This window comes from Mustela nigripes, chromosome X (genome assembly GCF_022355385.1).
Source record: "Mustela nigripes isolate SB6536 chromosome X, MUSNIG.SB6536, whole genome shotgun sequence".
Classification (NCBI taxonomy): Eukaryota; Metazoa; Chordata; class Mammalia; order Carnivora; family Mustelidae; genus Mustela; species Mustela nigripes.
The window spans coordinates 4,838,391-4,864,372 of record NC_081575.1 but is presented as its reverse complement, the minus strand read 5'-3'; the positions used below and the strand labels follow the sequence as shown (position 1 = coordinate 4,864,372).

General features: G+C 51.4%; 1 protein-coding gene across 2 annotated transcripts; it reads right to left on the bottom strand.

Annotated features, from left to right (window-relative positions):
• Positions 1 to 1,006: 1,006 nt before the first annotated feature.
• Positions 1,007 to 23,023, bottom strand: IDS (iduronate 2-sulfatase). 2 transcript variants are annotated; one of them, XM_059386293.1, is made up of 10 exons: positions 22,788 to 23,023; positions 22,198 to 22,334; positions 21,322 to 21,499; positions 18,283 to 18,371; positions 16,542 to 16,742; positions 14,877 to 15,047; positions 10,902 to 11,028; positions 8,590 to 8,763; positions 5,404 to 5,586; positions 1,007 to 4,223 (listed from the first exon to the last, which is right to left on the bottom strand). In XM_059386293.1, the coding sequence occupies exons 1-10, from the start codon at positions 22,882 to 22,884 to the stop codon at positions 4,168 to 4,170; spliced, it is 1,413 nt and encodes a 470-aa protein (XP_059242276.1). In that variant the 5' UTR covers positions 22,885 to 23,023; the 3' UTR covers positions 1,007 to 4,167. The 2 variants fall into 2 exon arrangements, with proteins under 2 accessions (XP_059242276.1, XP_059242275.1); XM_059386292.1 differs by having other exon boundaries at positions 1,007 to 5,586.
• Positions 23,024 to 25,982: the final 2,959 nt, after the last annotated feature.

The window sequence follows — 25,982 nt, the reverse complement described above, 5'->3', positions numbered from 1 at the left end:
CACTGTCCCATTAAACACTAACTCCCCAGCCCCTGCTAACCACCATTCTACTTTCTGTTCCCATGAATTAGACCACTGTAGGAAACTCACCGAAGTGGAGTCACGCAGTACTCATCAGTTTCTGTCTGCTTGCCTTTACCGAGAGCAGTATCTTCAAGGGCCATCCATGTCGTAGCACACGTCAGTTTCCTTCCTTTTGAAGACTGAGGAATGCTCCATTGTACAGACCACATGTGGTCTCTCCACTCACCCCCCGCCCCCCGCAACGGACACCTGGGTTGCTTCTACCTTTTGGCTATTGTGAATAACGCTGCTTTCAACATGGGCACACAGTTCCCCATCCCAATCTCTGCTTCTAATTATTTCGGAGTATATGCTCAGCCTTAATCACTTAAAAATGTTGGAGTGTGTGTTGAGATGAGCAAGGTGGCTGGAGAAGACTCACCCTGGCTACAGAGGGCGACATTTCTCGGAATGATGGCAAAAAGCCGACCTCCCTTATGCCTCCCACGCAGCAGGGAGGGGGAAGAGCAGAGGAGAGGGACAGGCAGACTCTGGGCTGAGCACGCAGCCCGATCCCAAGATTACGACCTGAGCCAAAATTAAGAGTCAGACGCTCCACCGAGTGGGCCACCCAGGCGCCTCGGTAATGTTATTTTAGATCACAGAAGCAGGATACAGGATTGGATGTGATAGATTTCATCTATGTAAAGACACAAATGTCCTTATGGCTACATATGTATGTGGGCAGGAAAAACAGCAGAGAGAAATGCAAGACTGTCACAACGGCTGTATTCTGGAAGGTGCTCTGCTTTTCACCCTCACCATTTTCCCCATCTTCCACATTTTATACGAGCATACAGTACTCTGCTAATGGCTGAAGAGACGGGGCCGATGAAGTATAAAACCGAACCACAAAAACAGCAAAAGAAAATTAATATTGTTCAATCTCCAGATGGGGAAGGGTCTCTATGTTTAACGGGAAAAAAAAAAAAATCAGACAGGAAAAGAGCAATTTGTTTATTTTAAAAAGTGAAACCAATAACCAAAATTTAAAGGCAAATTCACAGGACTGGAAATACAAACACCCAACAGTTTTACAAAGAGAACAATGATCAAGGTCACGGATAAGCAGAGAGTTACAAGCTCAAACAGGATACCACTTTCACCTGTTTTATATATTTGTTTGCTTTATTTCTAGTTTTACCACCCTAAGCTGCAGGAGAGTGGGGAGAAGGGCCAAAGAGAGAAGCTTTTAACAATTTGGCACCAAGAGACAAGCCCAAGGGAGTAATTTGAAATACATAAAAACATTTCATTTGCAAAGTTGTTCATCACAGCATTATTTACAATACCGAAATTTTGGAAATAAGCTGAATTTTCAATGAAAGAAGGTTAGGTTAGTTATGAAAAAAGTTACACAAGAAAATACATCACCACCAGTATAAAGCATCTTTGCAGAAATTTTAGTAACCACATATAATATTTAGTGATAAAAAGAATAGAAAACTGGAAGATAAAACACACAGGATGATCACAGCAATGTAAAAAAATTCATAGCCCAAAGAAGGCAAGATATTAAGTGACCATCTTGGGGCAAAGTACTGGTGCATTTTCTTGCCTTTTAGTACATTTCTGTTTTCCGGTTTTTCTATGATTAACACTTTATTTTTGTGCTCAGAAGGGGATACCTTTTTTCAAAGTGGTCACAAGACTCTTCAGCGATGCTCCTGGTCAGATCACGCCACGCCACGCCATGCCACGCCACGGCCTAGAGTCACAGAGCGCAGCCTCTTGGAGATGGCAGGGGCGGGGGAGTGGGCGTGAAGAATGGTCATGAACAGAGGGGGAAGGGGAGAAGCTGGGGGTGGGGCGCAGGGAGGCAGGGATCGGCAGGGAAGAGTCAGGGACCAGTGTGCACACTGGTCGGCCGAGGAAAGGGGCTTTGTGGAGCCAGGGAAGACTCTGACTGCTCAGCGAAGGTCGGTGTGGACCCCGTAGTAGGCACTGGCGGTGTTCGCAGAGGGCGGGGTCTAAGAGGGAGTTCAGGAAGACACGTGGATTCTTCAGGAGCGAGGGAGGAAAGAGGGGGGGGGCAAGCTAGGCGGGAAGGTGGTGAGAGGGCTGGTGATGGCAATGGCACTGGAGGCGGGAGCGCCGAGGGCCAGAGGGTGTTCCCTGTGGTGTGCCTCAAACCAACAGCCTTTGCATGCACACACAGGGTGGACAATTAGCCCCCAGGAGGAACCTGCCCGTCGCTGGGTAGACCCGGCTTCCATTCAGAGTGAGTGTAGGGCAGCTCCGTTCCACTTTCTACCACAATGGGAAGGTTCTAGATCTGTGCTCTCCAGGATGGCGGCTGCTAACCATGTCAGGCTGATGAGCACTTGAAATATGACAAGCCTCACTGAGATTCTGCTTTGGAATCGCTTATTTCATTTGAATTCATTTAAATGGTTGCATGTGCCCAGTGGCCACTGGACAGCACGTACCCAGGGGCGGTGATTCTCAAAGTGTGGTCTCAGGAGAGCAGCGTGATCTGCAGGAAATGCACATTCTCAGGCCCCACCCCAGCCGCGAGGATGCAGCAACTCTGCGGGTGGGGGCCCTGCACGGCTCTGGCTCATCCTCCTGCTTGGGGGCCACTAAAGCAGGGACACACAAAATTTCTACGCTCGCTAGTTCTGGTTTCCTCTGAACTGTATGCAAGAACCACTGCCGGAGTGAAATGGGCTTTTTAACAAGGAAGTGCCCAGGGGACCATGAGGAACACACGTCCAGCTCGGCGGGCCAAGAAAGGCTGTGTGGAACCCATAGAGACGTGCTCACTCCAGGCTGAGGCCAGAGAAGGAGCGTGGTCAGCTTGGACGCCTGAAAACCAGAAAGTGGCTGTGCATTCCAACATGTGTGGGAGACGGGCAGAAGGGAAGAAAATGTGGCTCTACATTGAGTTCAGGGTCAAAAACAGTGAACACGCATAACCTGTGAGCCGATCGGGAAAGCAGGCCACCCAGCGGGCAGCTCAGCCTTTGCTTCTAACGGGAGAGAGACTGAAGGGAGGCTGAGAGCAACCACCGCACCAGAATCAGCTCGGACACTGGGTCCTCGCACAGAAAAGAGGAGACAGAAGGACTTCCGGCAGAGACAGAGGGACACACAAAAGCCCCAGATGCGGCTCTGGTCACACGGGCAGACAAATTACTGCCAAAACGGCAGCCGCACCCCCAACGTAGCTGTCACTTCCCTCTTCTCTGACGCAGGTCAGTTTTCAACTTCAGCAAGAGCAGAACTGGGACATTTTTGATAAAACTGTGCTTCAGGAAGTGAACCAGGACGAAGTGTACGCACTGCGGCCAACAGACGCACGTGAAAGAAAAGCCCGTGTTAAAACTTCTCATCTTAACCAGGGAGTAGGAGATAAAGCTCAACACGCTGAAAAGATGGCGTGAGGAATTTCCAGACCAGATTATAAAAGTCTTAGTGGAAGTGATGAGACCGATAAAGAGGATGAAAAGGAGAAATAAAAGGCCCAGGGACCCCATCTACTAGTATAAGCCAAGACTTCCAGAAGAAAGATGAGCCTCGGGATCAGGAGAGATGAATAGGGCCCTTCACTCTTCAACTAGAAACTGCTGTTGCCAAGACACTAAGTCACTTAATCACTTAGGAGATCGTTGTGCTACCATATATGCCTCTGTTGTGAACTAATTAATTTAAAAAAAAGCACTGTCTGAAATTACTGATTTGAAGTCTTCTTTTACAATAATATCTTGCCTTTTTTGTTACAATACACGTAAGTATTCTTTCACAAACATTTACCTTTAAACACTGAAGCACTTGTAAAGAGAATTACTGGAAATCACTCACTTTGATACAGGACAATGTAAGATGTTTATTTAGAATGTGGCTGACTCCTCTGATGAGTGCTGATAACTGATCAACTTCCACGTGTTACAAATAGGAGTCGTGATCATCCCATCCTTTTTAAAGACGATGTAGGCTAAGCTTATTATGATTACCACCTGCCTTTCTGGTTACTTTCATATCTAGGGAATACAGAACTATGTTCTGGGGGATTAGAAATTACCTAATATATTAAGTGACGTTTTCACAATTCTCAAAATAATTCAGAATTTAGTAAAATTAATGTTGTCTTTAATCAGCTATTCAAAGTAGATTATTTCCTGCCTCCTGGATAAATGTATACCTGCAACCAACCATTCCTGAAAAAGGAGAACACAACAGTTTTGAATTACTTGATTTGTGGATACAGTTACACCTTTAAATGTTTTCCACCGTGAATAACAGGGCCTTTCAACAGGTGATCTTGGAGTTTAATGGTCATATTACTTGCTAACCAATTACTATTTGGGCCAGAAGTTCCTGAACATTTCTAACTAAATTTCCCAAATATCTCATGCCTCTAGTTGACTTAGCATCATTTATTTGATGCAGAAATTCTACATTAGTCGCTTCATGCATATTTTATCTTTGGATTTTGGAAAACTCGCAATCTTATTAACAAAAGTTGAAGATAAGACTTTAAGGCCTTAGCGCCTAGCATTATTATTTAACTTCACATTTTATAAACCTGAAACCTGAAATACTGATATAATACTTTGAATATATTTGGTTAAATATATTATTAAATTATAAACAAAAGAACCAGGGACTTTGTGTGAAACCTAATGTGACATATGGTTACTTTTTGAAATACACTAGATTCCAGAGGTAATTAACAGTTTTTCTTGAGTACAGTGTTGTGTTTGGTTATTATGGGCTCAATGGATAAAACCATGACAGATTTCGGTTGTTCCCTTTACACTTATCCACTCAATAAACAGGCCGTGATTGCCCCAAAAAGGACAGAACGGTTCAGCCTAGCCCCAGTCCAATTACCAAGTGGATATTAATAAAGACTCAAATTAATAAAGAATCAAAACGTTAGGCGATCACATATTCTTGGGTCAAGCTGGGGACATATGCTTTGCGTGCCTACCCCTTGGGTTGCTCCTAATAGTATGGATGATCACCAAGTGACCAGCTCTAATGCCTCCTCTCCCCAGCTGCAAGGGAGCATGTGACAGCTGCCCTCCTCCCCGGCTGGCCGGGGTCATGGCATCAGTGATTGGAGGAGGTCTCTGCCCCGGGAGTCATTATACATGTTGTGGTCCTGCAAAGGGTCAGAATCAACAAAATACAGTTCCCCTGCGTGGACGTCGGAAAAGTTAGCCAGAAACTCACGGGGATTGAAACCAACCCACACAGTGTACCGATAGTCTATTGTGCGTATGGAATAGCCCATGACCTTTATATCTTTTAAGCTCGGCTTGTCAGAATTCCACTGGGGAGAGTCTGCAGGCCGGGGGTACTGGCTATAGGCAATAGACTCACGGGGATTACCAGGAAGGTACTGGTCCTCGTCCAGGTCCTGGAATCGGAAATACTTCACAAGGCTCTGGCCTTCTCGGCACTGCGCCACACGAAATGAGGGAACAGGACAGCGAGGCGGCACGTGCAGTCCTGCAAGTCCCGCGAGCGTGGGGAAGAGAGACAGAAGTTCCACGAGGTCCGTGACTTGCCGGCCTGAAACGGGAACCGATCCAGCTGAATGCACTGCTGTACAGCAGCCTGCACAGCTCACAGACTAAGGAAGGGAGCACATCTGGGCTCCACGGGTTCTTTTCTCCTTCTGCGTTTATTTTGGGCCCATGAGTTCAGGAACAACGCCAACTCGGCACCTCCCCCCACAGGAGTATGCAAAATGAAGATGCCTGCAGCCAGTTGGCACTTGTAAAAACTACGTGTAATTTGGGAACCACCCGTGTAATCACTGATTCTGGCAAGGATCACCAACAGAAGCCCTATCTTTTGGGTAAAACTCGGTTGGGGGGACAGGATATTGGGAGTCTCAGCGGTCGCACCCTGCAGGGACTCCCTTCTAGATGTCAGCATATCCCCTTGAGACCATGGGAGGTTGCAAAAACAGCACATTCACCGTCTTAACCATCCCGTAGCGTCCTGTTCAGTAGCACCACAAACATCCACGGAGCCATGCAGCCGTGCCCACTGGCCGTGTCCAGAATGCTTCTCATCTTCTTCACCTGTGATCTGTCCTCAGTGAACACTCCCTTCCCATCGCCTCCTCCCTGCCCCCCGCCCCTGGCAACCGCTATCCTACTTTTGGGGGCTCCTTGCAGGATCTCTTGTAAGGGCAATCACACGGTCTTTGTCCCTGTAGGACTGCTTCCTTCTCTGAGCACAATGTCCTCAAGGTTCCCCCACGCTGTAGCACATGTCAGAATGCCCTGCCTTTCTTAAGGTTGAGTAACACACCACTACACAGAGAGACTACATGTGGCTTCTCCACTCACCCAGCAACTGATGCTGGTTGCTTCCACCTTGTGGCTACTGGACATTCATGTACAAGTTTTTGCTTGAATACCTATATCTAATTCTATGGGATATCTACCTAGTAGTGGAATTGCGGAGTCACACCGTAACCCTACATGTAACTTTGTGGGGACCCATGAAGCCACTTTCCATAGTGGCTGCACCATTCTACCTCCCCACCAGCAACGGGAGGGCTCCCCTTTCTCCACACCATGCCAGTGCTGTAGATTTCTATTTATTTTGCGAATGGGAATGAAATGACACCTCACTGTGGCTGATCCATCTTTAAAGTCTTAATCCTACGCTTTCTATCACCGTTAAAACCATGGGCTTTGAGCCAACACTCTGGCCTTCTTGGATCTTTAAGAGTTTGCTTTACACGGCCCAATTTTATTTCTGACACATCTGATAAGTAAAATAAAAAGAAGAAAAAAAGGTAAAGAAGCTTAAAAAGATACTTTCTACAATGGCAAGACCTGGTTGACCTGACCACCTTCATCAGGTGATCAAATCTGGCACCAGTGACAATGGCGAAGGCCACCGTGAAGTGCCCTCACTGTGACACACTTGGGAGCACGTGAGCTCACGTGTAGTGCACGTGTCTAAAATGTTTACCCTGAATCTAGTCATGAGGAAGCGATGAGACAAATCCAGACTGTGGGCTGCTGCCCAACACAGTTACCTGGAATGCTAGTAAAAAGATGAGGTCGAGGAGAAATGGAGGCCCAGATCACGTCAGGCCTTGTCGGCCACTATAAGGGCTTTCACTCAGAGACAGGAGCATAGAAGGCTCCAGAGCAGGGCTCTGACACCACCTTACTCAAGTTTTAACAGGATCACTTTGGCTACTGTGAGGAGGAAGAACTCCGGGGGACCAAGGGCACAAGTAGGAAGACTTCGGGAAGCTGTTGCAGGAATCCAGCAGGACACGGGGTGGTATGACCCATGGTGGCAGCGTGAGGTGGCGAGAAGCAGTATAGCCAGACTGAATGGAGAGCGAGAGGCTTGCAGACAGACTACGTTTCACATATGGAGGATGGGAGACAGGCAGGGGCAGGGGCCGGCTGGGAGGGAGACAGGCAGGGGCCGGGAGGCCTCCATAGTGAGCACAGCCATTCCCTGAGAGGGCAAAGAGGATCGAAAAGAAAGGCTCAGCCTGGGGCATGCCCAAGCTCGACTGGCCAAGTGAAACATGCTGCTGGAAGTCCCATCCAAAGTTCAGGGAAGAGACAGAGGCTAGAGATAAAACTGGGAAATAAACTAGGAACAGTACAGCTACATGAATTTATGACTTGCTGAACATGTCCCCAGAAAACTTTCAAAAAACCATCTCAACCTGTCAGATTCCTCCAAGCAAGCAGAGGCCTATAATCATGCCTATGGTTCGAGCTTTTTATAGATGACTTGAAAGAAGACAGAGCATGAAGCACACAAAACTCAAATGTAGAGAAAATAAAACTGGGCCATGTAAAGCAAATCTGGAAAGATCCATAAAGACCAGAATGATGGGCCAGAACCAAAAAAAGAAAAAATATCAACAGAAATTGACATAAAGGGCATGATTTAGATGTTAAATGGATTTAGATGGATTAAATGCAGAAGCCCAAAAAGCGGGCAACCTAGTTTCACAGAGTTCATAGAAAAAGTACTCTAACTCATACACAACTTGTCTCTGTGCTAAGCAGATCACCTCAGGAGAGAACAAAGAACCCACACAGGTCACCCATGCAGCCGCAAGGGGTATCTCATTGCAGGGGCATTTCTGGAAATGCTTTCTCAAGCTGGCGCTTTGGGGAAGGCAGAGACCAGGATAACTGTGGGTCTACCACCACTACTGTGAAGGAACTGCAGGCCTAGGGGTTTCTGCCTAGAGAAGAAAGGCATCAGGGTCGCCTTCAAGGCTGGGATGGACCGGCACATCGAAGTCAAAGCAAACTCGCCCTTCACTGCGCTGCTCAGCCGTCGGCCAACCCCTTCCTCTGAGCTTCGGAGCACCCGGTGGTCTCTGGCACGACAGTCCTCCTCATCCTGGGGATGCCACCTACTCCTTTGTCCCTCCCTCTTCCAGGCTCCTCTAGGCCCAGACCCATAGGTACTCAGGAGTGCCAACCCTGGACAGGAAGATGGACCAGGAAGCCCCTGGCTGTGCATCAGGGAGTCTCCTATCAAGCAATATCACTTCAGCATGCTTTATACCTGGCTCCATCAACTCCACGATGGAATCGAAAGGGTCGATGTACGGGAAAAGCTTCTCGCCCGCCTCCAGAAGCGGAGCTGTCCTCCCAGGAACATAGAACATCAAGGGCACGCGAGTGGCAACGTCAAAATTGCTGTATTTGGCCCACTCTCCGTGTTCACCGAGAGCCCACCCTGGTTCATAAAAGCACAAAATAACAGAAGACAAATAATGACATCACTGCTCGTTCATTTTCGATGCCATTTCATTCCCTGTTGTAGAAACCAGAGGAAGCAAAGTTCATCACAGAGAAGGAATTCCTCTGTGATTACCACAAAAAAGGTGATTTCTCTAAATACTGCTTTCTTTGAAGTTAGACATCTTTCTTGAATGAGGAAACCTCTAAAAGGGGAAAAAAAAACCCATACTAAATTCCCAAAACAAAACTATCTTCTTTAAAAGCAACTGACGTTTGCGGCCAGCTCGGGCTCCCAGGGCCCAGCCCCTACCCCCCAGCCCACACACAGGCCAGGCCTCCCCTCCCGAGAGGGGCTCCTCCTGACAGGGTGGGGGCCAGGGCAGGGCCACTGTCCTGTCCTGCCTTCTCTGGACACAAGTCCCACCGGGGCTGTTTTCCACCCAAGGGTGCGTGCCCCCAAACCATGAGCAGTGACGCTACTGCACTCACTCCCATTTTATAAGGCAAGGATAACTTGTTCCATTTTAAAAAATAGACCACAGACCCAAAAAAAAAAAAAAAATAAAACTTGATTCCAGACCCTTACCCTTCTAAAAAATACAACCCTCTTTGCCTGGACTGAAAACTCTCCTTGCGCAAGACAGCTTGAATGCTCCCCCTGGAAACATAATGTTCTATCTGAGTGCCCTTTTTGATATTAAAAAAAAAAAAGAGAGATTGCACGTTGAGTATTTCATGTTACAAAATAACCAAAGCCACATAAAGCCGCCATGTATGGACTGGAGAGGCTTCTGTGGTGAGGGGGCAGGGAGTCTCAGGAGGGCCGTTCAAGAAGGGCCATTTGGAATCAATGCAGCTGCCTCCGTGCAAAGAGAGCTTCTGAGTGGCCTTGCCTCCTTCACAGGCGCAGCGGCCTCTGTCCGCACTGGAGGAAACTGAGCACTGACAAGAGAGGCCAGAAGTGGATGGCGAACCATTAGGGAGACAGCGAAACATTATGACACTTATGTACATAACAAAGTAATGTGGGTCTTGACAAGGCTTAAGGTAGGCCCGTGAGAAATCACACGGAGGACTGTCTATGACATTAAGTGCAACCAGCAAACGAGGGGACCAAAGGGCTGATAAGCACAATCAATCCCGCCTTGTTCCGTGACTACATATTCCATACACACTCACACGGACATGCACCACAGCCATGTGTATATCCACAACCAAAGGCTAAAAGACAGCCCCCAGGTCTGCCAGCACCAGCTCGCTCCGCGCAGGTGGGATAAGAGAGCAGGGTGCTCTCGCCCTACATTATATGCTCTATGCCTTTTCCTTTTTACAATGACTCTAGGTTGATCCCATCCCACTGCACAGTTGACGATCCTCAAGAACTGTTGTCCCCTGAGTATGATAATGGTAGTATGGTTATACTTTAAAAGAGCTGAATTTTTTAGAGATACTATTCAGAAACCTGAACAACCCGGGATTTGCTTCAAAAGAGTTGGGGGGGGGGGGGGGGATGAGACAAACAAGACCCCTGGGAGTGGGTAACTGGGGAGCAGGATGATGGGGACTGGAGGTTGTTGTTTATTCTCTATTCTTGGACATGTTAAAAATTTTCAAATTAAGAAGAATCTTAAGTAAATTGTTTCCATTTTTGGAAAAAGTGGGAAACTGCCTGAAAAGAGAGAAAGCCTTGCCAGCACCAGGCTCTTGACAGAGAGAACACTGGGACTGGGGGTGAGGGAGTGAAGTCAGGTCTGAGGGCCTTGCTGGGCCATGCCAGGACTGTTCTGGTTCCTCCTAAGAAAAACTAAATGCCCTCCAAGCCTCTAGATTGGAAGCATGGCTTAAAAGGGCTCCCCACACAAATTGAGGGTTTGTGCTGCATTCATCAAGGATAAAAAAGGTTGCTACGAGGTCCCCACCCAAGCATCCAACATGGTCCTTGGGCCTCTATGGAGAAAGGTCCCAGGCCATCAGAAAACAGGCCATCATAAAAGCACCCCAAGACCCCAGACTTGGGGTACTGCTGATTCCTGAAAGAGAACACGCTTCTGTTTAAGGCAATCTAGAAAAACACATTTCCCAGAGAAGTCCAGCTGCCCTGATCGACTCCCCAGGGCACAAGAAAATGCTTACCGTGATCGGAGACAAATGTGATGATGGTGCTATTGGCCAGCTGGAGATCATCCAAAGCACTCAGAAGGTGGCCAACCTGTGTATCCAAATATGAAACGGAGGCAAAGTAGCTCTGACGGATTTTCCGCTGCACGGTAAAGGAGGAGGAGAGTGAGTGTGACTTGAACCGCAGTAGCACGTACAGAGCGGTGTCACCTGAGTGCGCCTCCACTGACGCCCGTGACTCTCCGCTGAAACGTAAAGCACATTTCCCCACCATCTGAGTCGCTGGGCCCCCATGCTCCTGGTGAAATCCGGGATCCATGGCAGATCCAAAAGGAGGATTCTTTTTTAAGCAAATCAGATTTCACTGTAGGGCACAGGTCACAGCAGACAGATGCGCCACTTACTGTCCCTTTGTGTCTCCTTCACCTGTTCTTACGGGTCCCAGGAGATGACCATGTAAACTGAAACACATGCCCCATCATTCCAAACTCTGCTGGGGGGTGCGCCAAGGACCCCATGAAGCTGTACTCCTTCCTTAAGGACCAGAAACCAGGGGGCTCAGAACAAGAGAAATGTTCTGGGATGTGGCCGAATCACCCCAATCTCTCCCTCTATCCCCACATGGCTTTCTTCCCGCATGTGTCTCTCTCCTCTTCTTAGAGGGACACCCATCCTATGACTCCAGTATGACCTCATCGTAACTAATGAATCTGCAATGACCCTAGTTTCACGCGAGGCCCCATTCTGAGGTGCAGACGGTCAGGACTTCCAGTTTCTGCGGGACACAGCAGGACAGCAACTGCTTGTCCTCAAAGACGGCGGCGGTCATGTGAGGCTCATGTCTAATGACCTCCCAGCAGGCAGGAGAAGAGCAAGGGAGGGACCCAGGCTGGAGGCCAAGGGAGGCACTGAGGTGATTCAAAGCAAGATGCTGCAGCCTGGGCTGCACGTGAGTGAGAGTCTGACCACAGCCCAGAGCACCTGCCGTGGGCCTGAGATGAACAGCACTAAATCCACGCCGGGCACACGGGAGCAGCTCCACGGACGCTCGTTGCATGAACAAATCGAACCCAGACCCACTCGGGTGGTCATGAAAGACTTGCAGATGGAGCCAGAGGGCCACGCGGACCTGGGAGGAAGGCCGGGACAACCAGCCCAAGTGCGGGGGGGGGGGGGGGGGGGGGGGGGGGGGGGGGGGCGCGGGGAGGGCCGGCGGGGAAGGAGATAAGGACTCCGGGGCTGACTGCAGGGTTCTGGTTCGGCTGGCGGCACCATTCAGTGGCTGGGGGAGCACAAGGAGAAGAGGAGCAGCAGCAGCGGCGGCACGGCCCCAGGAGCCAGTGAGGCAGAGGTCTCCATGGGCACTGGTGCGGCAATGACCCTCAGGGGCAAGTGGACAGACGTGTCTGAAATCAGGAGCCAGACTGGGACAGGAGGGGAGAAGGGGAAGAAAGCTTCCAGTGGAGGCCCTGGGGCTGACCCACTGGACAGAGCCTCCTAAGCAGCAGACACAGAAAGAGGGGTCTGCTGTGTGGAGGGGGGCGGAGGGGGTCCAGGCGGAGGACATGTCCAGGAGGAGTGGCGCCGGCCAACACTGAGAAAGCAGCAGGGACTCTGGGAAGGTAGGACCCACAAGGAGGAATTTCATTTGCCACGGGGGTCAGTGCTGACCTCGGTGAGAGCACTGAGTGGGCTAGGGAGGCAGGAGGCTGGGCAGAAGCGAATGAAGAACGGGCGGACGCTAAGGCCACATTTCACTCCTTCTGCCCTGAAGGGCAGGTGAGGGCACAGTGTCATCATCTGCTGAAAGATGGAGAAGAGTGGCATAAAGGACAGGAGGTGAGCGGCTCAGAGTGCAGAGTTCAGAGCAGCTGAACGGGCCGAAAGTCCTGAGCAGAAAGCCCTGGCGGATGGGCCGTCAGGGCTGGAGGCTGGGCCCGTGTGTGTCCACCTCAGCACCACACGGACTCAGGGCAGCAGCCTCGAGACTTGGGCTTGAGAGCGGCATGGTGGCCGGACCATCCTGTCATCGGGGCACAAGTGCAGCAGGGGGCTGGTGAGAACAGAATGCCACTTGCACAGGAGTGAAGCCCGGAGGGGACCTAGACCCGGGGTAGGGAAGTCCCCAACCATGATCCCCAGGAGGCAGGTGGGGAACGAGCATGTGGAGTGAGGCAGCTGTGAGAAGAGACTGTGGTCAGGGTGGTGACTGCAACCAGGGAGGAGCCAGCCTGGGAGGCCCGAGGTTGGGCCCTGAGGTCACTGGCTCCTGTGGAGCAGAGCCAGAGTGCGGGCAGAACCGAGAGGCTCAAGAGTGCGGGGAGATGCGGCCTGGGCAGAAACAGCCATGAGCAGGGCCCAAGCTCCAGGTGCATGTGGGGCAGGGAGCAGGACACGAGCACACCAGGGAGGTCCTCTGGGCAGCGACAGCAGCAGTGGGCAGGGGCATGGCAGGGAGGAAGGCATCTGTCCTGGACGCTTTTGCACGTTCACTGAGCTCCCTGCTGGAAATCTGTCACCACCTCATTTCTGTTTTACAGATAAGGAAACAGGCTCAGAGAGCTCAAGGGACCTTCCTGGGGGCTGTGCGGCTGGTGTGGGGGAGAACGGGAATTCGAACCCAGGCTGTTCTGAGCCGGTAAGACAAAGCACAAGGCCCTGGCATTCCATGTGTCCGGGAGGGAATTCAGACTCCCCAAGGCCGCATCCGCATGCTCTGGGGCAAGTTATCACACCTCCCTGCTGTCTCCCCACCTGGACGACCTGATGGTCACAAACCTCAGTCAGCCTCCACGGGGACTGGAGGAGAGGGCACACAGAAAACATGGAGCACCCTTCCTGGGACACAGTCCATTTTAAAGGGACATTTGAAGTGACGGTCACTAACAAGGCCTCCGGGTGCAGCCTCGGAGATGCCACTCAGACAAGCCTGCTCTCAGAAACCCCGTAATGGGAAGTCAGGGATGGAGCCACAGGAGGAATCCACTTCTTTGCCAAGTCTCACCACCGCCAGGCGAACCTAAGGAGGCCCACGGACACGAGGGGTGCACAGTCCCTAGCCCCTAAGCCCTCACTATCCAAACAGCTCTGAGTGGCAAGAGACGCCTGGATATTTCATCTGGTTTTGAACCATACCCTATGGCAGTGCTCACAGGCTTCTGCGTGCCAGCAGAACTGCTGGGCTGCCCTTGCAAATGCCAGTCCTCAGGCCCCACTTCCAGCTCCCAGTCCCCTAAGTCGGCACTTCCGACAAGCCCTCATGGGGATTACGATGCAGGGGGTCCAGGAAGCACCCTCTGAGACCACTGCCCTCTACCTTTCACTGCAGGCTGCCTATGGAGTCTTCACACAGTGACCGAAGGGCAGAGCTGCATGTGGAATATTCCAGAAAGAGTGCTGGTCGGCGTGTTTTCCGCACTCCAGGGAGAGGGTGACTAACGAGTCCACTGAGGAGTTGAACTCTGCGGCTACTCCAACTGCAACATCCAGATAGCACTGGCCACTTCGGTGCCCCTGCCCCCTCTGTGTCAAAGCCCTACTCCCCGCACCACCCCTCGAACGGGATGGGTGCCTGCGTAGGCTTTCCCCCAGAGGGGCCGTGCAACTGAACATTCTGGGTTGCAGGGGAGCCGCCCACCACTCTACAGCTGATGAACAGTCACGTGGATTAAAGAGCATCTCCCATGATTTAGTGACGGGGTGTCCCAGCCTCCTCCTTCTCCCAGGGCTCACACCCAGCCAATCACCAAACCTCCAGATGCTCCCCTGCTTTGCAAGAGACATGGCCTGGGCGACGATATCCACCCAGCACTTCCCAAACCCTAAATTCCTCCAGACCACCCCCAGCCCCAGAGCCTCATGAGACACCTGGCACAGAGAAGAGTCTCAGTAAGACACCACGGGTGGGGCGGTGTCTACTGAGCAAAGTGGTGTCACAATGATGCCATGCTATTAAGTACCCAGCAATTCCCCCAAATATGCCCTTGGTACCTGAAAATCCGCAGGAATTGGGCCATAGGGCACACTGAGGTTCAAGGCCTGGACATCCTCCCGCTGCCTGATGTCCATCCAGGGGTTGTAGGCCACAGGAGGGAGGCCAGCAGGGACCTGGGGATCAGGAGCCAGGGTGATGTTCTCCAAGGGATACAGCTTCTGAAACTCCTTGGGGGGAATAGCGCACAAAGACACCAGGTTGTCATTCTTCCGGCAAAGGCACAAAGCTGGGACTCTCCCAGTCTCTCTATTGCCTTTTCTCCAAGCCGGGGATGCATTTACATGGTAGCTCACTGACACTCCCCAGGTACTTCCCCCTACCTGAAGGTCAGGCCTAAGGTCACTTCACAAGACACCAATGGTAATGAAATCATGCCACTTGTGTCCTATAAACCGAGCAGCCACACCTCTCTCTTTTCATACAAATCAATACCCCCACTGCCTCCCTCCCATCCAGCTGGAAAGGGGTGGGTGGGGTGTGTTCAATTCCCAAAACCCCCTCAGCTTTGGCCACTCCCCGAGAGTGCTCACAGAACTTGACACAGTCCTACCTGCAGCTACCACACACAATCAGCAAAGGGCAAAGCCACATGGGCAAAGTCCAGGGAAAACCAGGCACAAGCTTCCAGAATCCTCTGCCGGTGAAGTCACACAGGATGGGCTTAATTCTCCCGGTGATGAGTGGTGTGACAACATGCGTGAGAGGCTGTTGCCATGGAAGCTCATTAGAGCCTCAGCACACGGGTTATTTACCGGGGCTGCCCGCCCAGGCCCCCTCTGCCGGCACAGATCGACGCCAGAGACTCATTGCAGAAGAGTAGGGCCATTCGTAAACAGTGCAGGCACAAAGAGCCACTCCTCGCTTGGGGAGTGGTGCGAACTCTTCCAGGATCCACGTTCCCAGAAGTCAGCCAAAGGCCAACCTTGCAAGCAGGCCTTGCTACGGAGAGGAGCTCGGCCCACTAGGGGAGCTCCTGTCTGCATGAGAGGCAGAAATGAGTCTCCCATCATCAAAGGGGAACAGATCCAGCTAGGAAGGCGAGATTGGCCCTGCACAAATCTATCAAAGCATCAAAGAGCACGCCTTCGGCTCCCAACTCCCACCACGAATGAAGGGCATCCTTTAAAAATTCAAAAGAGTGGGCTGCTCAGGCCCAGGGAAGACACAACAGGGAGAAACTGAAAAAGATTTTTAAAAAGAAGGGACCATACATTCTAAATGATGGACAGGAGAGCACAGCATTCAGGGTTGCACCGAGCAATGCAGTGCCCTGTGTGGGAAGGGTCTGAGATGCCCTTCCCTGGAACTGTGCCCCAAGGACTGTCCCTTAACTGCAGCCATTGGCGGCCAGCTCTGGCTGACTTCTCTACGTTGATATTCCCATCCAACCCAATATGTGCTCCCGAGTTCAAGGACAAGAATAAAACCTTTCATTGGGGAGGGAGGAAGCCAAGCATTTCCAACAGGATTCTTACGTGCCTTAAGTCTACTTTTTAGCCTCAACCTCTGATCCCATCTTCATGCCACTAAGTACAGTGGTGCCATAAGGCAGCCCCGGTGACCAGGGATGGCAGGACATGCCCCCACTAAACCAACCCCTCCTGTAACAAATGACAGAGCTGTCACAGAGGTGTGGGGTCAGCCCTCGGGCAGCTCTTCACCTTGGGGTATCTGAAGGGGATGTGCGGCTTATGATACCCAACAGCCAGGAAGAAAGGGCGGGCCGATGTTTTCATCTTTTCCAACAAGCGTATCGCTTGCTCGGTGCTCTGCTTGTCAGGCAAGGTGCCCTCTGGCACATCCGCCACGTCCACGGGGCAAAGCAGGTTGGCATGGAGTTCTCCATCTGGCCCCCTGCATGTCTTTCAAGACAAAACAGTGCAAGTCAGCTCTTTAAATGCAAAGAAGAGAAGTCATGAAGGGGCATACACAATGGATTTCGCATTCACAGCAGCAGCCCTCGAAGCCCACCTCACGGGTGCTGGCCAGGCATGCACGATGGAGAGCTAAGACAGAGAAGCATCTCCTCTTTCCTAGGCAGAGGCCAGAAACCTACCAGCACTTAGCTTCTTGCTGTTAATCTTCTGTCTCCAGGTCACAATTAATTAAAGGAAACCCATGGAAACTAATGATCAAAACAAATCTGTCTCTGGCTCAATAATTTTAAATAAAGCCAATTTAAAAATGGGCAAAGGACTTGAATAGATCTCTCTCCAGACAAGATAGATAAATGGCCAACAAGCACATGTGAAGATGCTTTGTGTCATTATTCATCACAGATATACCAATCAAAACCACAATGAGATACTGTCCCACACATGCCGCGATGGCTAGAATTTTTAGAACTGGACAATGACAAGTGTTGGTGAGGATGGCAAGAGCCTGGACCCCTCCCTCACACAGGGCCCCTGGGGGTGTGAAATGGGGCGCTGTGGAAAACACTCTGATGGTCCCTCAAGCGGGTAAGCAGGGCGTCATTACGTCACCCAGCAATTCCACACCTGAGGGGCAGCAAGAAAAACGAAAACCTAAACCTCCACAAATACATCACCTAGCGATTCCACCCAAGAGAACAGGAAACCTAGGCCACATACAAACACGTCCACGAAGGTTTACAGCAGTACCGTCAATAGTAGCCACAGAGTGGAAATAACCCAAGTGTCTGACAACTCATGAATGGATAAAAAAAAAATGCATTCTACCCATACAACGGAATACCATTTCCCTATAAAAAGTAACAGGGCTTTGCAACACCTGGCTGGCTGGGTCGGCAGAACATGCAACTCTGGATCCCAAGGCTGTGGGTTAGAGCCACACGCTGGATGTAGAGATTACTTAATAAAATCTATAAAAAGAAAGCAATGGACTATGGACTCTGAAAAACAATCTGAGGGTTTTGAAGGGGCGGGGGGTGGGAGGTTGGGGGAACCAGGTGGTGGGTATTAGAGAGGGCACGGGTTGCATGGAGCACTGGGTGTGGTGCAAAAAACAATGAATACTGTTATGCTGAAAAGAAATTTAAAAAAAAAGAAAGGTATTAAAAAAAAAAAGAAAGCAATGAAGTTCTGGGGATCCTGAGTAGCTCAGTCAGTTAGCGCCTGCCTTCGGCTCAGGTCATGATCCTGGGGTCCTGGGATCGAGCCCCACATCAGGGAGCCTGCTTCTCCCTCTCCCTCTACCTGTGGCTCCTCCTGCTTGTACTCTCTATCAGATAAATAAATCTTTTTTAGAAAAAAAGATCCCAACATCTGTCTCTGCCAAGTCATGATCACAGACAAAAACTACAAACTTCACTATAAAACCAGCTTGAAAGAAGTGGCGTATACGCAGCAGTTAACCTGAATCCTCCCAGACAGGAAACAACAGTTCCTCTACAGAACAGTGCCCTTTTCACATCCTTACCTTGGTGTTTTCATACTTTTCAGAGGAGGGATGATAAGGTGGAACAGACCAACTAAATGGGGAATCATCACTGTAATTGGAAGATATTCCTGAAGGGGGAGAAAAGAAAGTCATTAAATAAAACTGAAGCGTCCTTCAATGCCTTCCCCGCCCCAAATTTAAACTCTGTGAGCAACTACAGAAGTATCACCCCTTTCTTGGGGACTTATTTCCTCATCTATAAAATCAAGAGCTCAGGCAGATGATGAGAAGTCCCCACGAAAGCCAACTCTCTAGGTTTCTAGTTGAGTACTGAGCATGTGACCTCCTGGTCCCTTGAGCCCTGGCGATTCATGCAAAGCTGTACGGAAGAAACCCAGAAGGGCAGGCTCAGCCAACGGGCTCCAACGCTGCGGCCCCACAGAGCCCTCACAGGATGGAGCCTCTCCCCCAGAACAGACGCAGCACCACCGAAGGCCAGGTGCAGAAGGGGAGGCTCAGAGAAGGCCAGTGCCTTGACTGACACCAACCACGGAACGGTGAGTGAGCTGGGACTCAAATCCAGGCCTTAGGACCCCAGGTTCAGTGCTCATTCATGAAGCAGAAACCCACTGCCAAGCTCAGCAGTCTGTCGTCTATTCGGGAGGAGAAAAGAACGGTGAGCTACAGAAGGACGGCCGGCTGTCTAGAGAACAGAAGTGCTGTGTGAGTGCGGAAGCCACAGAGGTGGTGGGCCGAGGTAGCATGGGCAGTGAGGGCCATGAAGACGCAGTGAGGCTTGTGTGGGAGCGGAAGGGAAGGGCCGCCTCGCGGGGTGAGACAGGAGGAGCAGGGAGCGCAGTGTCGGTAGAACCACAGGGGAAAGAGCGTCACCAGCACAGTGACCGTTGGGGCTCCACCAGGGAGCACCAGGCAAAGCGAGACCAGAGGGAAGGGGGCAGTGGGCGGCGGGCTGACCAACACAGCAAGTATAGTGGAAAGAGCACAGGAGGCCCACAGACCCAGGTTCAAATCTCAGCACTGCCCCTTATTACCCACGCAACCTTGGGCAAGCTACTTGACTTCTGCAAGCCTCGAGTTCCTCCTCGGGAAATGAGGATGATGATAAAAATGATAAAAACCCACCCTGCCTGCTGCTGAAACATGGCTTCCCTCGGCCCTACTTCCTCTTCTCCCGAACTTGTCTCTCCCCTCCTGCTGTGCTCAGGCAGGGGCTGTCCAGGATGTAAGCGCCAACTGCGGAAAGTTCGGACGGAGGGCTTTTGGTGACATGACAGGATTCCTGACCGATTCTCTTTCCAAAATCTGGCCTTACTTAGCCCAGCCAAGTGTTATCCTCAACCGGGACCGGCCAGCTGGGTTCTGGAAGGCTGCTGAGCCTGCCTGTGTCACCAGCGAGCAAAAGGAAAGCTACTGAAAATGTTCAAGTCATCGCCCTTAGCAATAAGCACAACCATCGTATGAAGTGGGCTTTCAACCCACTCTCACACCCCTGAACCACCGGAACTAGGACGCTACCCTGGGAGTAATCCAAGCAGCTATGACTCATTTGCCAGAGAACTAATCTGAAGTGGAGAGGAAGAACGATCTGCTCAAGGTCAAGTGCACAACTACGACGTGGCAGAGCTGGGACTGGAACCCGGGAGCCTGGATCCCTGGGGCCACTGCCCACCGGTTCCCTCTGCAGAGGCATTCATTCCAGCAGTACGTGTGACAATGGAGACCTGAAATCAACATGACACTCAAGTACAGTGGCTTGTATGTGAGATGACTGTGCTGTTGTTAAAAATGATATGCCAAGGGGCACCTGGGTGGCTCAGTGGGTTAAGCCTCTGCCTTCAGCTCAGGTCATGATCTCAGGGTCCTGGGATTGAGTCCCCAATCAGGCTCTCTGCTGAGTGGAGAGCCTGCTTCCTCCTCTCTCTCTCTCTCTTTCTCTCTCTCTCTCTCTCTCTCTGCCTGCCTCTCTGCCTCCTTGTGATCTCTGTCAAATAAATAAATTAGTTTTAAAAAATAAAATAAAATAAAAAATGATTGTATGAAGGGCAGCCAAAGGGGAAAAAGTTTGTTTAAAACATTCACAACATAGGGGCGCCTGGGTGGCTCAGTGGGCTAAGTCTCTGCCTTTGGCTCAGGTCATGATCTCAGGGTCCTGGGATCGAGCCCCGCATCGGGCTCTCTGCTCAGCAGGGAACCTGCTTCCCCCTCTCTTCTCTGCCTGCCCTCTCTGCCTACTTGTGAGCTCCCTCTCTCTCTCTGTCAAATAAATAAAATCTTAAAAAAAAAACATTCACAGCATAAAACTGTATATAAAGGAAAATCTCAAATCGGAAAAAGAATATGCCTGGAATAAGGGATCATCAAACTTCAACCCCCTTTGGTGTGGTGCAATTACAAGCAATTCATATCCTTCAGTTCATACCCCCCCCCTTTTTGTCAAATAATCATGCATTACTTCAAATAAGTATTTTAAAAAGTTTTAAAGTCTTTTTTAAAGTTTAAAAAACTTTTAAAGTCTTTAAAGTGTTTCAGCATTCTCATTTTGGCATTAAAGAGCCAGTTTATCAGGCCGTGCTGCCAGTCAGCCTGGTGGCCCCCCCAGCACCATTCAGGCCTTGGGCGTCAGCTTGCACCGCTCTTGCTAATCTGACTCACAGCTGATGGGCAGCCCCGCCCAAGTGCTGCCTCTTCACTGGCAAATCCTCAAAACCACCCTGGTCTCCCTTTACTGACGGGGCTCCTGGGGCACAGAGAATCAGTCAGGTGCAGAGCTAGACTCACACCCAACACTGCTGCCTCCCCAGCCAGCATCCTTCCTTCTGCCTGAGAAGCCGAAGGAACCAAACGGCACTGTGACCAGTGGCCTACTACACTTCTTCATTTTGGTAAGAACATGAAGCTAAAGTGAGAAGTAGGATTTTGTACCAAGACACCAGTGACTAAGGAGGTGTCCCCTCAGCCCCAGCAGGCCTCTGTAAAGCCAGCTCTACCTCCAGAGGGGGATTCCAGCCCATGGGCACAAAACACAGAGGAATCCAGATTTTGGACACCAAACAGTACCAGGATGAAAGACTTTTCCAACCGACATGGTCACGTAGCCATTCTCCTTGAAGTGCTGGGGGATGGTAGAGAAGTTTCCAGCATGTACCCTCCAGTAGGAATTGAAGTCATACAGGCGGGTGGTGTCTGGTCTCCTCCCAGTGAGGAAGGACACACGGCTTGGGGCGCACACTGCTTGCTGTCAGGGAGAAGAAGCAGAGGGAAATATCCTCAGAGGCAAACAGAGTCTGGATGCTAAAAGGTAACCAGGCAACCTGAAGAGTCCTTAGCAAAACAGCCTGGCAGCTGAGTCATGCAGATCAAAGCCAGCCAGTGGCATAAGGGTCTCGTTCACACACCAGGAGTAAGTATCCCCACAAAGAGGCAGGAAAAGACTCAGCCCCCCCACCCACCAAGCAGATGTTTGGGTCCTATGTGATGGCGTCTCACAGGTGCACAGAGGCAAGAAGCTTAAAGGCAGCCCCATGAGTGTCACCATGGCAAGGAGCATGGTGCTTGCCCAAGGTCGGTTAGCAGACCTGACAGGGGCATTCGGCAACATCCTCTTCATCCTCAGCACCAGGCAAATCCTTCTGTGGAAGAAAGCTGGCCAGGGCCATCCTTAGGCATCTTAGCGTCAAGGGACAACCTCTGCCCAAGCTTGGAGGCACAAGCTTCCTTGCCAGTACACAACCAGGTTTTCTCTACTGCCATTTTCCAGACTATGCTTCCCTCTAATAAGGATTTGCCAGGCACCATCAGGGCCATCTAACCATATGCTGAGGCTCCGTAGCTCAGGGGTTAGAGCACTGGTCTCGTAACCATATGCTGAAAGGACTTCATCCCCCAGCCCACTGCACAAAGAACGCAACCACACCTATAGGTCCCCAGACATACCTGGGCGAAGGCATTCTGGAAGAGGAGGCTGTGGGATGCCAGTTGATCGATGTTTGGGGACCTTACCAGCTTGTCCCCGTAACAGCCCAGGGAAGGGCGCAGGTCATCCACGATGATCAGAAGGACATTCAGAGGAGCTGTATGGAAGGGAGGGACCTCAGTGAGATCGCCTGCACTGACAATGAACCCCCAGCCATGGTTGCTGCTCCAGTACTGAGTGGCCCCAGGCTGGCCCCTACACCCTGGACAGCCCAGCCAACCAAGCTAGGGAGGGGGAGACTAGGGCAGGGAGGCTGGGAGTGGGTGCACAGAAGAAACCCCAATTCTGGGTGGCAGAATTAGGCTCTGAGCATGGCCTCAAGCCCGGATGAGGGGGAGAGAGGGGGAGGGAAGGACAGAGGGGAGGAAAGAATTTAGGGAAGGAAAGAAAAATGGATGGGGGCGGGGGGAAGAAAGGATCGTGGGTGGGAGGAAAGGAAGGATGAATGTCAGAAGGAACAGTGGATGGGACAGAGACGGGAAGGTAAGGATGGATGCAGCCAGAAAAGGAGGTAGGGAGCCCGCAATCTGAGCGAGGGCCAGGACTGCACCTGTGGTCGAGTTGCCGGACGCCGCAGACTCAAGGGAGGTGCAGACTGAGGCCAAGAGCAAGCCAAGCCAAAGCAGGCACCAGCCGGCTGGCGGCATCTCTGCCCCGACGCGGCCACTCTGGGGCGACGGGGACAGGTTGCGGCGGACGGGCCAGCCGCGGGCCCCGCGTCGCCAACGCCCTCTGCACCAAGCGGCCGCGGCCGGCCCACAGGCCGGGGCACAGAGGCCCGGAAGCTAGTGCGCCTGCGTGCCTCGTCCCCGCCCCGCCCCTAAGAGGGGCGGGACCTGGCTGCTCCCGAGGCCCTTGCGCGTGATCCCAGCCTCAGAGGGCGGGGCCGGGGTTGGAGCGCGGGTCCTGCCGAGCCGGCGCCGCATGCTGAACCGCCTGGCTGCGGGCAGCTACCTTGCTGGGGAGCTCCCTGGAGAATCTTTCCGGGTGTTTCTAAAGATTTGCGATGCAACCACTGTCCTTAACCAGCAGTTTTCTGCCTCATTGCCTTTGTTCCTGTTTTGCCTTCCACCTAGAAGCCCTTCCCTTCACCGTGAAAGTCACACTCACTCGCAGACCAGCCCAAATGCTGCAGTTCTCCAATGCAACCCTTCCTCCATCTAAAAGAACCCCCCTTTAAAAAAAAAGATTTTACTCCTTTATTTGACAGAGACAGAGAACGAGAGAGGGAACACAAGCAGGGGGAATGGGAGAGGGAGAAGCAGGCTCCCCTCTGAGCAGGGAGCCTAATGCGGGGATGGATCCCATGGGGCTCCATCCCACGACCCGAGGACCATGACCTGACCCAAGGGCAGACATTTAAGGACTGAGTCACCCAGGCGCCCCTAAAAGGATCCCCCTTTTTACGCATTTGTTCAACAAGTACTTATTAAGTACCGCAGATATGTATACGAAGCCCTGTTGGTGGCTCAGGTATTCTAAGCCCCTGCCCTGGTGGAAATTGCATACAATAAATAAGCAAAACAAAAACAAAAACAAAAAACAAAGAATGGCAGTGGGCATGCCCGGTCTGGACAAAAATAAGGCAAGGTGGAGTTGCTTGTCATTGTCTGTAGGGTGGCCAGGCAAAGCCTCACTAGGAAAGTGACATTTGAACAGAAACTTGAAGGAGGTGAGGGAGCAAGCCACAGGGATGACTGCAAGAGGGTGCTCCCGCAGAGTGAGCAGCCATTGTGGAGAGCCTGGGTGACGGTGTTAGGGACAGCACAGAGACTGGTCTGGTGGCAGAGAACTGGAGATGGATCGGGAAGGCATCGGAGACGGGAGGAGTGAGAGTCCTAAGGCCTTCCAAGGCAAGAATCATTCACTGTCTGCCTGGGACTGTAGGTCAAGAAGGACATCACTGTCCCTCTCTCCTGGAGCCTCTGACTCACCCTCTGGGTGACATGCTAACTTTCTCCTCACAGCAGCACCATGTAGAGCCAGAAATTAAAACACAAAGAGGCTCCATCACTTAACAGAGGACACACACCCAGGAAGTGGAGGAGCAGGGTGGGTCTCCATGTGAGTCCTGCTTCCTCAGGAGGGAGCCAGAGCCTGGTCACCGCATGCAGCCTGCTCCCAGATGCTGCCTCACTGCATTGCTGTTTCCTCCGGCGTGCCAGCCTGCGTGGCTGTTCACACAGGAGCCTGCGGAGCAGTGCTGCGGCTTCTGCCTGCACTCCTCAGACCGGAGCATGCCAAGTCCCTCAGGGTGGGCCGGCTCCAGCCAAGGACCCAAGCTGTCAGGCCTCAGAGGGCCCCTCAGCTGTCTGTCTTCATCCTGACACTTCCCCTGTATTGGTGGCCGCTCAGGGTCTTAACCTTTCCCTCTCAAAAGTATGGCCCTCATATTTCTGGACACTCTGAGCCTGGTGTCCCCAAAGACTCCAGTGGCTGTTTAGAAATTTTCTCTTACTTCCTCTTTCCTTGGCATCTGTAATACTTTCTCATAGCAACAGATGTCTCCTGTGCTCGAGCTTGTGAACTGAGGACCTCGTTATAGCATACTTATCTTTATCAAAAAGCCACTGATTAAAAAAATTATTCAATAAAACCCAGGGTTAACCAAAGAAGGGAATGAAGCAAGTCACGCACAGTTCCTGCCTCCAAAAATGTCTATTCTTTCGTGGACTCCTTTCAAGTTGGGAAGCATTTCCAGAGCCAACCACATCCAGGCCCTGGGGGCGTGGGGCAGGGATATATGAGGAATAAGGAGACAGACTAGTCCTTGTCTCCTCGCCATGCTCCACCCCAAGGAAGACACAGTCTGTGGGGAGGAGGACAGCGGCGCAACCAACTCACTGTCACACAGATGGACTTCTGACTTGTCAGAAAGAACAGTTTCTCCAGAGGAAGCAGCTGGGGGTTCACGTGCCCCAACACCAACTTAAGCCCCTCTGACATACTGCCGAGGTGTTGGAGTGCATCAGGAAGGCGCAGCTGGAGAGACTGTTCTGTTGAACAGCTGGGCCTCTAGTCGCAGATATAAGGAGCCAGATATGGGGGTGTGTGATGCACTTGAGATGGAGGCTCATCTGGATCCTTCTGGAAGAGTTTAGACTTGAATAAGGGGGAACGGCTGTGGTGGACACACCAGAAGGAGTCACGCCCTTGTATAATCCCCTCCCTTTGGGTGTGGGTAGAACCTGAGCTTCTAGCCAACAGAATATGATGAAGGTGAGCCCGGGTGAACCAGTCACATCTGTGACTACATTTTGGTGGATGTAGAGTCCATCTTGCTAGCACACACAAGAGACTTCTCCTGCTGATCTTGGAAAAGCCATATTGTAACCTCCCCTCAAGAGGGCCACATGGCAGGGAGATTTGGAAGGCCTTTATGACTTGAGGGTGGCCTCCGGCCCACAGCCAGTACGAAGCTGAGAACTTGGTCCTGGAACCACCAAGAAATAGACTTGGCCAACAACCACATGAGCTTAACAGAGGACTCTGAACTCCAGAAGGGAATGAAGCCAGGGTATGTGATGGCTACACAATTCTGAGCAGAAAGGATGGCATCTCTGTCCTTAATATAGCCATGGCCATAATCAAAGAAAAGACCGAGGGAAAGGGGAATTTCTTCCATGTAACAAAGCCCAGGAGACCACAGACACAGCCGAGGTTGAACTTGCGGGGCAACTTGAGAGGCTGGGAGGAGGAAATGCCAAAGTAGAGGGAGATATGATGCAGAAGACATGAAAGCAAA